General features: G+C 38.2%; 1 protein-coding gene across 4 annotated transcripts in view; it reads right to left on the bottom strand.

Annotated features, from left to right (window-relative positions):
• The window catches only part of SCUBE1 (signal peptide, CUB domain and EGF like domain containing 1), a 206,305-nt gene that overhangs the window by 66,379 nt on the left and 124,223 nt on the right, over window positions 1-15,703 (bottom strand). For all 4 annotated transcript variants that reach the window (XM_057427313.1, XM_057427331.1, XM_057427322.1 and 1 more), the window contains one exon: window positions 6,392-6,508. In XM_057427313.1, coding sequence (XP_057283296.1) covers window positions 6,392-6,508 — 117 coding nt within the window. The remainder of the gene's footprint in view (window positions 1-6,391; window positions 6,509-15,703) is intronic.

Raw genomic sequence — 15,703 nt, 5'->3', positions numbered from 1 at the left:
CTTCTCCATTTAGGCAATCAGTGAAAAAAATACACCACTCTGAAATTTACCTAATCAAACACAGTCAAACAAAGGTAGCATCACAACTCAAGCAGGCTCATAGTTGATACACCAGATTAACAACCGCATCTTAGTAATAATAAACAATAAGAATAACCTGCAACTCCTTCTGGTGTTCCTTTCTAAAAAAACAGGAAACATTTTCAGTTTCATATGAATTGATCAGGACTGACAAGATGCAATTCTAAAAGCTTTAGTCAATTTAATCCAATTTAGAGAAAAAAAAACTAAAACAAATTTTAAGTAATTTGGGCTAATGGAATGATGGAGGAAATCATAACTGTTCACAGATATTCCGTAGCCAGGAAATGAAGCCAAATTGGCCAGCTAAACTGTTCATTGTGAGCTTTTCACTTAGGATTAGTGTGTTCTGAATGAAAAGGGAGAAAAGCCTTTGACATCTGAGTTATATTCTCATACAAAACTGATGTTAAGCATTTATTTAAACATTTAATTTAATGAAAACTTTCATTTAACGTTTAACAAAACACGACATATCTTGCTTCACTGAAACTCATTCCGTAACAAACAAAGTCCTTACAGAAACAATTCCATTTTTAAAATTTCATTCACTTTCAGGGTTTCACTTTTTTGTATCCCAAACCAATTTAAAATGCATTTTCCTGCTGGAATAGGCTGCAGTTAAGAAGGATAAAAAGAGCAATTACTATGTCAACCTAATAAAGGCAATGCAAAAATACCCTTTCATTTAAATAAACTCTGATTCAGTCCTTTGACTGAAATTGTTCATTATTCTCTATGCTCCTGTTCTTTTATGGATTGCTTAATGATAAGGAAGGTTACAGAGTTCAGATACTGGACAAACCATTCACAGCTAAGGCATTTCTGATGCTCCCACTACAGCACAGTCAAGTATTTAAGCATGTAAGTGCCACATTTCTTTGCTACATCTGAATGCAAAAGGATGGGGGCCTGTTTCAAGGAAGTAGAGAGCACACCACATTACTGAGTAACCATGACAATGAGACAGCAGGAAGAAGAAATGTTTGCCTAAACAGCATCCAGTCACATAACCCCAGTGTAACACTGCTGTAGTTAAACAATATGCTGGAGGGCTAAGAAGGTCTTTCTTAGCGTTGCACAGTAGATAAAATGCCCCATCTCTAGAGGGAGATGTGCAGGAACCATTCTGTTTCCTAAGTATATGTCCATGAGATCAGCTGGGCTTGGCAAATATCTATTTGTACACATGAATTAATACGGCTGTGGCAGATTATCAATGTAACATCATATTGCTAATAAAACCACTGTCATTCTAGTGCAGCTGAGTGCCTACCTCCCCAAGATCCCACTGTCAAGCTTACCTGTGAAAATGATGCAAAATAGGAAGTTAGCTATACAAAATAATACACGCCTTGCTATTACAAAACATTTATGGGGCACTGCAAAGTTAGGCAGCACTTTACAGATGTTTATAGAAAAGCCATATTTGAGATGTGGCTTTTGCTCCATAACCATTAGAAATCCAGTTATGCATCTCTTCTCCTGCTTAAAACTGGTATTTGCTCTGCCATTTGACCCCAGGTGTTCAGCAAGTGCTGCACCCTGCACAGTTCCTCTGGCTCTATGTGTACAGTGCTGGGAAGCTGTATTATTCTGGGACAGTTTCTCTGTTAAATCGCTGAGGCAGAGGTGGAGCACATCAGACACATGGTCGCACATTCTGCACCATACCAGAAGCCTGTGGCCCTTCCTCTTGCTCTAATCCACTTCTTAAGAGAACCCACAAAGAAAGCCCCTGTCTCTCTCCAATGTCTTTTGCAGTTATTCCCAGTTCTTCTCTGCTCTAAGAAGAAGAATGCTGCCTTGCTCAGCTTGTCTTCCATCCTTCTGTAGCTGCCCTTGGGCAGACCAGCCCTTTATTGTTTGATCCAGTTTGGCAGCTGGGTTTAAACAATTGTCAGAATCTGTGCTGAGTCTAATCTACTCTGACTTCACTCCTCTTGAGCCCCACAAGTTTTTTGCATATGAGTCTTCTGGTTCATCAGCTATGTTAACATGTATTTAATTCAATTAAAATGCTGAACTGATCAAGCTTCTCACTGAGGGCAGATTACAGCTGGACTCATGAAAAGGATACTCAGCAGGAAGGGTGCATAGAAATCAACAAGCAAGGGAGCTAGGAACCACAGAACCCCTGATATGCACAATATAGGGGATATTAAAAAGTGGGTAGGAGGCAATGAGCAATAAACATCCCAGCCCACTATGTCTTTTAATCCTTTGGCTTCCCTTCTGTCTGCACTAGCTGACTTCTGTGGGATGACTGGTTAGGTATTTAAGAAAATGAATGACACTGTTTTGTCATGTGTAGAACAACAATTGAGAGCATCAAATGAACTCGGCACCAAGCTGGGATCACCGAGTTACAATGGTGGGAGAAATTAAACAGCATTAATTAGATGGAACTCTTTCTGCCTGGGATATGTCTCATCTCTTAGCTGACAAAAGCTTCTGTGGTTTGGCTTATTCAGAGCCAAGTTGATAGGAAAGCTGAAGGGAAAAAAGGAGCATTGTCCATTGTCCGCCAACCCAGCTGAAGGAAGATTTGAGTTTGAGACTGTCTTCTAAAGAACAGGAAAAGCTTGATGAATTTTTATCCCAGACACCACTAATACATCTGAAGGTCCCTCTAACTAGACCACAGGCAGCACTTTCACTCTTGGGTCACTGAGATCAGGTAAATAATACATGTAAGGGAGAAAGAATCAGAGAGAGAAAAGATTTTTTCAGCTTCCAGAAACCAAAACAATCTTTTGCTACAGTAGAATTCCTACTGGCTCTGCAGCTACCTCTATGTAGTCCATGCTAAAACTTTCTCCACAGTATTTTTTTTCCTATCTTATTGACATTTGATATAAACCAGACTGCACTCCACATGAACAAAAGGACCTTGATTCTTCAAGGTACAATAAACTCTTATTTCCCACTGAGCCTGTGAATGAGGTTGACATCCCAAACTGCTGAAGGTAGGTCCCTTGTATGACTTGGAAATTGCTTTCCTGCAGCTTCTGTTCTTGGAAACATTGGGAAAGGGCCAGGAGAAATATCAGAGCTTCAGTCATGACTCAGTTCTGTACTCTGTGATTTGAATCCATCCAGGCTTTTATGACAGAACTATAGAATATGAATATTGCAAACAAAGTGTAGGACAATTAGTTACATTTAATAGGCTTTATTTGCTGTCATTTGACAAATAAAGCATGTTTACATATACTCTTTCTTAAAGAAATGCCTTTCCTTCTGTACATATACCTGCCTTTTTCTATATTAAACAGTTAATGAAATTCAAACTACTAAACAAAAAACTGTGAACATTTTGGACAGTAAACTCCTTTTCCCACTAGATGTCTATACAATGCCCAAACCAGACTAGTCCTGATTTTTTAACAGAATTTTTGTTATTAAAAAAATATTTATATTTCTTTGATTTAAAACAAAATAGTCTTTAGTTTACCCGATTCCCTTCTAAAAAATAAGGAAGAAAAGTAGCAATAGATTTCCATAAAATACCAGTATGATAGAATTGTGCTACTGAGGAAGTCACCTACAAGTAAACTAGAATTACATATTAATACATTACACAATGTGTACCTTGGAGTACTCAAAAGTTCAGATGCTTCTTTGAGTCATATTTAAGCCTCTTGAATCTAAGCAACTACATAATTTCAAATAGTAGCTGCACTATGCAAAATGTCTTAGAGAGGAAGATGCCAAAACAAACTGAAAAATCATAGACTTTCCAGTAAAAACATTCTTTTTGGTCAACATTATTTGCTATATTCAAACTAAACATATTAATCGTTTTGGTCAACCCACAATTTCATTTTTTGGTTAATATATCAATTATCTCTCAGCTTTTCTTACATGCCTTGTCTCTCTACTTTCCTTTAATAAATAATGGCATATCTTTCTTCTGTATTTAGAAATATAACCTTAAAATGATGCTTCTATGAAAAACATCACTTGGAGATCCTGTGACACTTGATGGACTTGAAAACTTTGCCCAAGAAAGTGTGACAGCTGCATGATCCCTGAAGATGCTTTAAAGGGCATCCAATAGATAAATCTAGTGCTCTTACCACACAGATGTAATGTTACAGCTAGAGGCAACAATGGACTATATATACAAGAAATTCTAGACCGGTCAAATCAATGACAGTAAAGAAAAAAAAGCAGTGGAGAAAACTTGAGCTGATAATTCTTTTGTTTCCTATAGAACTCAGAGCAAGGAATATGCACACACTGGATTTTCCCACCCCAGCCTTTTCCAGGGTTTACCTACAAGCAACAGGAGCAGAGAAGGCATCAATTTCATTTCACCAAAATGCTCACTTTTGCACCCAGAAGATGTAAATCTTAGAGAGCAGTCTGGACTAAGAGCTGCCTGTCTGTGAAAGCTATGGAAGAAGCTTCACTGGTCAGCTAAAGTGCAGGGTCGTTTGTACACAGATTTAAATGGGAAGTTACTTTAGCTTCCGGGAAGCAGAATCTAGCCCAGAAATCTCACAGTGCAATACATTAAAGAAAAATTATTAATTATAGTTGAATTAAATGCAAAACATCTATTTTACCATTTTATGATGATAAGTATTTCCTAAAATGTCAATAAAGGTTAACAAGAAATGGCCTGGTTGATTTGTTAAACCATGCAAGTTAATTTCCAGTTGCTGCTTACTTTAAGAAAGTGAGAAAGAATCTGCAGTACCATAAAAGTACAGATTCTGCTTCTTGTCTTTTCTTCTCATAAAAAAGAGGAAAAGAAAAAAATGTGAAAGAGCTTAGAGCTAGGGTAGTTGGTTTGAGAATCAGTTGAATATTCTTTTTGTCTGTAGCACTAATTATGAACTTGATTATTACATAAATATTGTTTCATATTAGTTCTATGGTCAAAGGTCTAAATTTAGAATCAATCTTTTTTTTAATGATGCAGTTTCTATAATAAACACTATGATCGAGTCTAGGTGTATGTTACAGTATTAAAATGCCTTCTTTTTAAGCACTCGTCGGAATCACTGTAACTGGTCTGCTATGGCTTAGCCTGTCTGTCTGTAAAAACGAAGATTTATTTTTGTGTGGCTTGAACTGAACTGACTGATTTTTGATGTGTGCTCACCCTTAGCTATTAACATTGTGTGCAATCGCAGTTTAAATGTTTTATTTTCAAATAAACAGGCAAATGGACTGTTATTTCTATAAATACTAACAGGATCATGCCCAAGCGCTGGGATTTTTCAGCCTGGAGCAAGAGGAAACCACACATTTTCTGTTTATTTTTGTGGGTTTTACTATTTTAAGCAACTTCAAACTCTGGACTGAAAATATTCTGACATTTCTGGTTAATTTGAAGGAAAAAAGTCCCAGTAGTTTCTTAGCAAGTTAGGTCAACTTAGACTAAGTCACTGAGTGATAAAAAATTATTCTCTGTGACACCAATGTATGCAATGTCCTCCTGGATGTCCATCACCATGTCTCTTGCAACGGAGCCCCAAAGAAATGTATAGGAAGCTGGGAAAATGGTTGATGGAGGGCCTGGTCCTACTAGCATGTATCCAAATCTACTCATGTGCCACTAAGTGTGATTCTGCAGGGTTATTTGAGAACCGTTCCTGTCTCCTTAACTGAGAACAGAGGTTGACAGTGATATCAGATGCTCTTTTCTCTCTTCCCTGACCTCAGTTTTAACACACAAAGGACAAAATGCCAAGTTTTTTGTGCTGTCTTTGGAACAGTAAAATCTGAGCATCAGTTTAGACCTGTGCACTAGTAAATACTGTTCTGGTTTTCCTTTGCAGCTGGCTACTTTGTTTTGAAGGGACAGAAATGGAAAATTGTCTGGGTTTTTCTGAGCAATACCTCTGCATCCTTTGCTTGACTTAACTTAATAGTAACCAGTTGATTATCTGCAGGCAACAAAGTACTGGTTGAGAATAGTAACTTGCTTTTTGAACAGGCAAATTCAGACACCATTAGATGACTGAAGTTTTACAAGGGTAGCAGACTGTCCTTTGAAACTGGAGGCTTTTTGCATCCAGAGTTGTTCCTCTAAATCTCTGGTCATCTTGAAACAGCTTGACCTCTATATCTCATTTCTTCGCAGTTATAAAACCCTCTAATAAATTGAGAGAAAAAATGATTGAAATGGGTAAACACAGAAAACGTAGGTAAGGAGAAAGCTAACGAACTCAATTGCAATTCCTATGCCAGTATTGCCTTAACTTAAAAGTATTGATTAAATAACTGAATATTTACATCTTGTACTGGAATCACTGAAGGCAAATGATGCATTGCAAAGCAAACAGAGGCTGACCTTTGCACGTTTTCCCATCAGGCTGCAGGGTAAATCCAACTGGGCAACTGCATCGTACCCCTGTCGCGGTATCCTTGCAAGTCCGATCACAGCCTCCATTATTGACAGCACATGTTTCTGCAGAATGAAAGAGAAAGAGAGAGAGAGAGAGGGAGAAAGGGAGTGTAATGAAATGTTCTGGGGGAGGGGAGAGGCACCGACACTTTGGGGCAATATTACAACATTACGAAAGCAATCTAAGTTTAAGCAAGCCAACTGAAGCAAGCTCTCAAGGTCATCAGGCCCCATGTACTGGTTTTGACTGGTAAATCATTTCCACAAGTCATGATTTCTTTCTCCCCACCCAGCCCCCCCACCCCCCCAGCTGGTGTTTTTATTTATTATATTTTAGTTAGTGCTTTTGAACTCTCTTAGACAATAGGATGGGTTATTACATATGAAACAAGTTTAAAAAGAAAAAAAAAGCGATTCTGCCTTTAAAAGCAGAACCAAACATTCAGTCTGTTTTGTATCAATGTCTTGCTGAGGCTTTTTAAGGTTCATTTACTTAAAATGATGTCGTAGGCATAATGAACTTTAAAAAGCAGTAGAAAGCAAAGCAGAGTGCTAGACTTGGAACTGAGAATTTAAAATCCTTAGTTAAGAAAGAGTTAATGGAAAATGAACTACATATATCACTTTGACAAGAATCTACATGCCCAATCTGTTCTTACTGAACTACAAGCAAAAGGCATCTGGGTTTTGTCCACTTAAAGCTTTTTGCAAATTGAAAGGAGTTTGGAGTGGGTGGGAGGGCATAATTGAGGTCACTGAACCCATTCCAAGCTGTGTCATTGAAATTTCCCAGTGCTTGTAGTATGTAGAAGGGTGGCTGGGCAAACACAGGCAAGAGAAAGCTGCAATACTTCTAAGCTTTTACAACAGTGGGCAATGGCTATTAGGTACCACCACATTAAAAAAAATCTTCAACTTCATTACAGAAAAAGCAAAAAACCCTCCCTCATTGCCATTATTTTCTGTTACTTGTGTGTGCACATGCGCACACTGTACACATCCATACACACACATACCCACACACACATCCATAAAGTAGATAAAAGGCAAGTGAAATGATTAACTTTGCTTTGATCCGGAGAATAGAGTGGATGTAAGGATGCCAATTTAGCATGTCAGTCTGAACTGTGCATTTATCTGAAAAGTATTTACTTCAGAGAGCAAGTCCTTTTAATAGTATCTTTTTCACTTGCTCTGTCTTTGATTAAATTAAAATACTTCCCTGCCCCCCAAGACTGCCATTATTCTACTCAGCTCACCTCATTCTGGCTTTCCCTAAAGAAGCTTTGTCATTACTTACTCAGATTTACAGACTCCTATTGCTGAATATTCACAGCCTGTGTCACAATTGTACCCTGTGGACAGGGTCTGACAATAAGCTATAGGATATGCTAATCGGGAATTGCCTTAGAACAGTACATTGATCAAAAATTATTTACACAGAATAGAAAAGGCTTTCTCTTTCAATTGACTAGTATTGAAAGATTTTATTTTAAAGTAGCCTCTGCTAATGCCCTCAAGGTGAACTCAGACTGGCTCTTTGGAGGGGCATCACTGCTTTGAAATAAGAGAATAAAAGTGTAACTGTTATTCTTGTTTTCTTTCGCACTAGCACAGACCTCTACATCAGTTGTGGAATAAACTGTTGGCACTTACGAACAAACCAAAAGCAAGGGGTTGGGGCACACATATATTAACGGCATGCGACAAAACTCTGCCATTCATATATATTCACACATGTTCTGATAGATTTTTAGCGCTTTTTTATGCCATGTGTGCTATGTAATAACATCACGCAGAAAAAGCAATCAGTTATATTTGCATATAACTGCCAGCAGCTACAGCTAACAAACGGATTGACATGCTTTCTGGAACAGCTTTCTGCAAATGGAGCTGAGTCTGCAACTCCTTATTTTCAGGGGGAATTCTTGCTCACCTTAGGTACGACTTGCAGGACCTGAACCTAACTGTTTAAGTAATAGACTTCTGATTTTCATTTACTTCTCCATGAAGGCCTATTTTATAGACTCAGAGGCTGAAACTGCTGCTTGAAGAATTCTTCTGTAAATGACACTGTTAGCATTTCATTTGTGTGTGAATATGTGTGTCCTCACAGGCCAATGTATCAAACGATTTTATGTTTCAAAGAAGGAAAAAAGTTTCAGGTCATTTAAAACTTTTTTATCAGGATACAGTTTAATGGTAGGTTGATTTGCCATGAGTAAAAAGAGTTAAGGTTAAAAAACAGGAAAAAGTGATGAAGTTGGGCATGGCACTGCAAAGTGCAGTAAATCTTACGTCAGCAGATTAACTTTGGCATATGAAGAGTCCTTTATTGCAGTTCGTCACCACAAGATGAACATAAGCAGTAATATTTCTGCTTTCTGGATGACATCCAGTGAAAATGAATAGACACAACAATTTTTTTTTCCCATGGCATGGATGACTGGATCTATAGGGTAAGGGTCATTCAGTGAACAAGAGTTATTTCTGTGTATAAATAGAGCGAATCAAGCCAGCTTTTCTTATTTTCACAGAGATTTAGTAACACAAACCAAAAAGGATAAATACCCTTCAACTTTCCTGGTGACTCTAATACACGCCAAACCCTAAAAGAATGAAGATCCAAGCAAGCAAGAGGACATCTGACAGTACCTCTAATGTTTTGGATAATTGGAGAGATGTATTAACGAAATTCCTTAAATTCAAGGTCATGAGAAAACACTGGTAAAGGAAAGCGAATTTGTACAGCAGAATGTGGGAAAGAGGTATTGTGAGCTACATCAAATAGAATAGCTGAGTCCTATATATAACATAAACCGAAGCATGTCACCACCTGTGTTTCTATTAGGAATTACTTCAACTCATTCTTCACCTCCCTACTATCAAACTTTAGTATATATTTGAAAGACAAATACAAATTTTAGGTCTCAAAGAGCAGAAGTAAATTACTTATTTCATGCTGGAGAATCTATACTTATATGGAAGGGAAAGAATGGATGCTCAAAGTGTGGATCAGATCTTCATGATGGTATTGATCCTACAGACCATTTTCCATTGTTTTGTTTGGTTTTGTTTGGTTTTGGTTTTTTTCCTGTGAAAGGCAACCTCAGCTTATTTATTATTTTTTTTTTCTTCCATTTCACACTTTTTGCCACAATTTTTGTCCTGATGAGGGAGCAGAACAAAAACTGGAAGACACAAAGCAGTGTCATATAACTGACATTTACATTCCTTTCAAATTATGATAAAGCTCATCACTTCAATTCATTAGACTTTATTGTGAATTTAAAGTGATGTTTGCAGCCACATTTACAGCCTTATTAAATTCTCACCAGAAACCTCAGACAGAAAGAGGGATCTAACAAAAAGGACATCCCTCCAGTCTGGGACAGCTTACATTGTGTTTCTACACTGTGAACAATTCTGGAACAACGTCTCATGAATCTGTGCCCTGGGTCTATAGACAAGAAGTAATGAAAATCATTACCAACATGCTATACCTATGATTTCTCAATTAGGATATTTATTACGAAAGCAGAATCTATACCAGGTGGCAATGGAGTCCGGTCACTTTCTTAAAAAGACTTCTGACAGCAGACAGGATTTATTTGGCTTTGGATGCTATTAAATGCCTGAAACTCTGAACATGTGCCATGGGTTAGGAATATTTCTGAAAAACTAAATTTCAGCTTATTTTATAAAACAGGTAAACACAACTGTTCAAAAGGTAAGCTTCTATTCAGATCTGTTGTTTTTGTTTGTTTTTTTTTTTAAGGTGGCAAATTATATCATAAAGCCATTGAAAAACTGCCTTGAAGACAGGCGCCTCTAAAATCTGCCTCCATTTTTTTTGTGATTTCATTTGATCTCTATGATCAAAAGAACATGGTGTTATTTTAAGGGTATTAATCAAAGTAAGGCAAATCTTGGAATCTTTATTATTCACTTTGGCAGCCTGGGTCAACTTGAGTGATATCTAAAGCAATGTTTTAGGAACTGAGATATGGTGCAAAGCAGAACAAACTTATACAGGTCTATGGGACTAGAAGAGATACATCTGAAGATCATACAGTAATATATGCGTCAGTGAGGTCATTCTCTATAATCTTTGGTAAGTCATGAGGACATGGTAGGGTTCCTGATGACTGGACAAGGTAAACATCAAAAACGCAAGAGGAGAGATCTGGGCAACTTACCTGCCAGCCAGTCTCACATCAGACCCCCACATGTTTATGGAGGAAACCATCCTGGAAGCCATTTGAAAGCACACAAAAGACAAGAAGATGATTGGGAATGGCTAGCATCAAGTTACTGAGGGCAAATCATGCCTGATTAACCTGACTGCCTTCTACAATGACATTACTTATACTATGGGTAAGGGGAGAGCTGTGGATGCTTTTCACCTTAAGTTTAGCACATGCTTTGACATCGTCTTCCATAATACCCTTATGGCCACAGTGGTGAGAGATAGGCTGGATAAGTGGGTAATACAGGGAGTGGAAGATTAGCTGGACAGCTGAACTCAAAGTATTGAATAAGTGGTACAAAGTCCAACTGGCAGTCTGTCACCAGAGCTATCCCTCAGCCTCAGCTGGTGGTATTAAGGTCAGTACTGCTCAATTTCTCTAACAAACAATGGCACCCTCTGCAAATCTGTGGATGATACCAAACTGGAAGTGTGATCAATACACCAGAGAGCCAGGCTGCTACTCAGAGAGGCCTTAACAGGTTGGAAGAAAAGGCCTGAGGGGAACATTAATGACCTTCAATGAAGGCAATCCCAAGTCCTGTGTATGGGATGGAATATTCCCATACAAAAGAACAGGCTTTGAACTGACTGGCTAGAAAGCAGTGTAGAGAAAAGCCTGGAGTCACTGGTGGACAAGCTGAATGGAAATCGTAAGTATTTCCCTAAAGCAAAGAAGACCAGCAGCATCCCGGCTTACATTAGTCAAAGTACAACCAGAATATCAAGAAAAGTGACCCTATCCCTCTATTTGATCCTTGGAGTAACAATATCTGGAGTGCCGTGTCCATTTCTGGGCACTCCAGTGCAAGAAAGACATGGACATACTTTTTACAGGGATAAGAGAATTTCGTCTTTTCTATCTTAAATTCCTTTAGATTAACACAAAACACAACAAGATTTATAGAAAAAAAGCATTATATAACAGACAGGTTATGTCTCCGTTTTGCCTTAACCTCAGTCAGCCACTTTAGATTGGCTGTAATTATGATCTACTTGAAAACTTAATCACATAAGCTCTGGAACGTTTGCATATACCTGCACTTATATGCAGAACTCTCCTTTCCCGGTCTCAGTCAACCCGCTAAAATACTGGGTGTACTGTTCCATGTGATAAAAATAACATAAATTTTCAAATTATTATCTTAAAAGATAAAAAAAAAGATTTAAAAACCCTAAAGATGTTCTACAGGGGTATAAGGAAAGAAATGGACAAGTAAGAAAGTGATCGATTATATTTTTTAAGAAGACTTAAACAAAAATAAGCTGCTTTGGGTGGTAGGCAAGAAATTGATTTCAGAAAGATGCAAGCACCCTCTTTACACTGTAAGGGTGTAATCCTGCTCATCACACAAGAAGGCTGAGCAGGTGGCAGTCACAAAGAGTCCTCAGGAAAAGATGTTGAATATAACATAGGCTTGTACTATTATTGTCTAAAAGCAAAAATGCCATTTTGCGGTCACTGTGCCATTGTGCTGTATACTGCTGCTGTGTTGCTCTGTGCTGCTGCATCGTGAGCAAGATAGAAGACAGATGAGTGCTATGTGGACCTCTGCATGATGGAGGGTGATCTTCATGTTATGCCCAGAATGTATAAAAAGTATAGAAATATTGCACTAGTGATCAATGTCACTTTCCTTTGTCTGATCAACACATATCCCTGTCATGAAAAGCCTTTAAGCCAAAAGGCATGAAAGCAAGAGCAGACTATCTAGCATCAAGGTACTTTCTTTGGAGATACAGACAACTGATTCTCTGATGTTTTCTGTTACCCAGCATGGCAGTCTGCAGTCAGTAGGATCCAGAAAGCCCTATTTGGTTTCCAGCTCTTGATCACAACACAATGACTGCAAAGAGCAAAGAACAACTGTAAATGAAAGAGCTATTTTTAATAATGTGTGTATAAACATGCAAAGAAGCCTTAACAGAAGACCAAAAGCAGCCAGTGGTCGTGAAAACAAAAGAATTCATATACAGCCTCAAGTGAAAATGAAAAAGGAAGCCATTTAACTCATCACCTACATTCAATTGAGTCTTGCAGCAGCTGCTGTCTTGATCTCTATCTTGTAGAAAAAGCATGAGAGGAACACTTAATGGCACCTTTTCCAACAGAAAAAAATGTTCCAGTAATAAATGGAATGAAAAAATTCTGTATGGCTAATGCCATATCCTCTGAATCAGAGAGGAAGGTTGGACTGACCTCCTGTCTTAAGGCCTTGTTCAGAGGAAAAGGACAATAAAGGCAACAAAGATTAGGTTTGGTCATATCTTCAAGTTTATGACATTAGATTCCAAAGAGTGAAATCAGTATGCTGCAAATGTGCATGTGCCCTCTTTTCTCACTAATTAACAATGATTAGTAATTGGTAACTGGTTTAAAGGCAATTGCTCTTGGAAACACGGAAAAGCAGGTTTGAGCTGATTCTCAAATTTAAAAGGCCGTTGAGGTGTTTAATGTTCTCTAAAGACACAAATCTGGGCAATGTCTGTCTCTAGGACATAAAGGAGAAGAAATGATTGCAGTCCCCAAAACAAAGAATGTTTTCTAAGTTTGCCACATATCTGTAAACCATTTAGGTTGACATGGTAAGCAGTAAGTACAGCTGAAAGGAAGACATGAAAGGGGAAAAACGCTTTTTTTGCCCTGCTTACTTCCTATGATTTGCCAAATGATAACACTGACCATAGGGCAAGTTAAAGCAAACCATCAATTCAACTGCCTTTCATTTGGAATTCATTTGCAGTACCCTAAAGCTCACTGAGGTCAGCAGAAATAGGCTGGTTGGGCTTTACTTCCAAAACCTATGCCACATTAGAGAAACTTATTTTGAGCCAATTTTTATGCTGGCCAAAGAGCAATTCATGATGGAGCAGTCTGCAGCTGTGAATTTAAAGTAGCTCAGATCCTATCAGTAGGTCATAGCACAAGCAAAGTTATCATACCTATAATTAGTGTAATCCTGTCTACTTTTACACTTGGTCTACATTTTGCACAAGATCTGACCACAGTATCTTATGCTCAGAGTAACTGTCTTAAATTTAGGGCTCAGCCACATGAATGAGTCAATCTTGATGTAACCAAAAGCTAAAGATTGCAAGAAGAATGGCAGGTTTGGAGCATTCACTGTTTTAGCCAGGTACATGGATTACCTTAGACCATTTTTTTCCTAATGAGATGCCTATGAAGTAATATTGCCAGGCAACTGGAGTGGCAAAAAGGGTTAAACTATTATTAATCTCTGTTCCTCAGCAGATGTGCTGTAACTAAAAGCTATTGTAAACTGCTATGGTGTCTGAACCAGGAGATACTCTGTTTATGTATCCTGAACACATAAAAAGGAGTTGCCATTCTCTCATTTGCTTCCTGTCCTGCACCACTTCCCAAGAAATTTTACAGTACAACTCAGTAGAAATCAACTTGCAGAACCAGCCCCAGGTGGTGCACACAGCGTATCAGTGAGTCCTACCTTAAACTGGATGTATTTTCTAAGTAAGATTTCAAAGGGAACAGCCACTTTAAAATGGAAAAAAGTACATACCCATGATTTGGTTTATTTTGAGAAGACCTAATCCTAAACCATTAATTGCCATCATCTGTAATGACGCTTTGCATCACTGTAGTATTTTGGAGCCCTCTTAAGGACCAGCACCAGGACTCCACCGTGCCAGCTAAAATTACGTTATAGTTATGAAACAGTGATGATCCTAAGGTATTAAAGCAGTCCTATGTGAGGGTCAGATCCTGCTTGGCTGAGTGGCACTGGCTGCCTCAGCTTAAAGAATGTTGATATCATTCAGTTTAATACAGAAAGTATCTGGAATCAAATTAGCCCATAACTTGTAACTCATCTCCCCTCACACCCAAAAATGCTCTTTGCTCAGTCTGGCTCAAAGGCAGCCTGTGCTGACATCTTATCTGCTTCTTTCATGCTGCTACCACAGCACAATCTCCACCAAATACAGCTCCTTCCTTACTGCAGGCATACTGGGGTTGTACACAGTACACTCCTCTTAACATTTCTGCTATAGAGGAGAATCTTACAGAAATAATTCTAATCGCTAGCAGCATCACTGCTGAGGGAATACACAGTATGTGTAAGAAAGTATTGAGACAGAGAACACATGGTAAGACTGCTGCTGCCATCCATAAAAAGAATTTCACTGCAGGCGGCAGTACATGCACTATATGGCATGAGATCAGGGTACAAGGAGGGACCCAAGGGACAACGAACTCAAGGAGAAGCTAAAACCACAAATAAAATATTTGAATTTTCAGTTAAGTGAGAACTATGTTATTCTCATGCAAATTATGCTCTGTGATGCTGAAAGGATAGAGAAAGAGCATTCAGAAGAGTATAATGAAAGAAACAAATAGCTGTGAACAGATGAAGGAGAAGCTGAAAGAGCTTCATATTCAGGGAACGAAAAAGGTGAGACAGAAAGGGTAACTTGCAGGATGTGGAATTCTTCCCTCCGTTATGCTTGTCTCCTCATTTCCTTGCAATTTCATGATTGGTAGAATTTTATTTGCATGAAAATAGGATGAGAATTCTGCACTGCTACATATGGAATGTGTGAAGAAACAACTAGGCGAATCTTGCACTGAATCATGAATCCTGCAGCTCTCATTTCTCGATTTTTCTTCAGGGAACACCACATATTTAGGGAATGTTACTTGATTTGGTGTTTTATAAGCACTGAATGAGTCCACACTGGTCCCTTAAAAATAGCAGTATTGGTTGTATTGTGGTGCTTTTTCTAAGTAGAGAAGCTGTATTAAGGAAAAACTGAAATACTCTAAACACTGTGAAGGAGCATTATCTCCTGACCTTGGACAAATCCTTTCAATTAAAATGGAAAAGCAATACAATGGAAAGTATTTGTAGGAATTCTGGATAAGGTCAGACTCTTTATCATCAGCAAAGAAATCAAGAAAAGGGATTTTTTACAGGAAATAACACACCATTTCCAAACTCAATGAATAAAAGTGACAATAACTCAAGATGAAA

Source organism: Pezoporus wallicus, unplaced genomic scaffold, assembly GCF_028554395.1.
Source record: "Pezoporus wallicus isolate ANWC-B61680 ecotype Strahan unplaced genomic scaffold, APGP_CSIRO_Pwel_v1 scaffold_3294, whole genome shotgun sequence".
Lineage (NCBI taxonomy): Eukaryota > Metazoa > Chordata > Aves > Psittaciformes > Psittacidae > Pezoporus > Pezoporus wallicus.
Note: the sequence above shows the minus strand (reverse complement) of the source record. Positions and strands in the feature narration are given on the sequence as shown.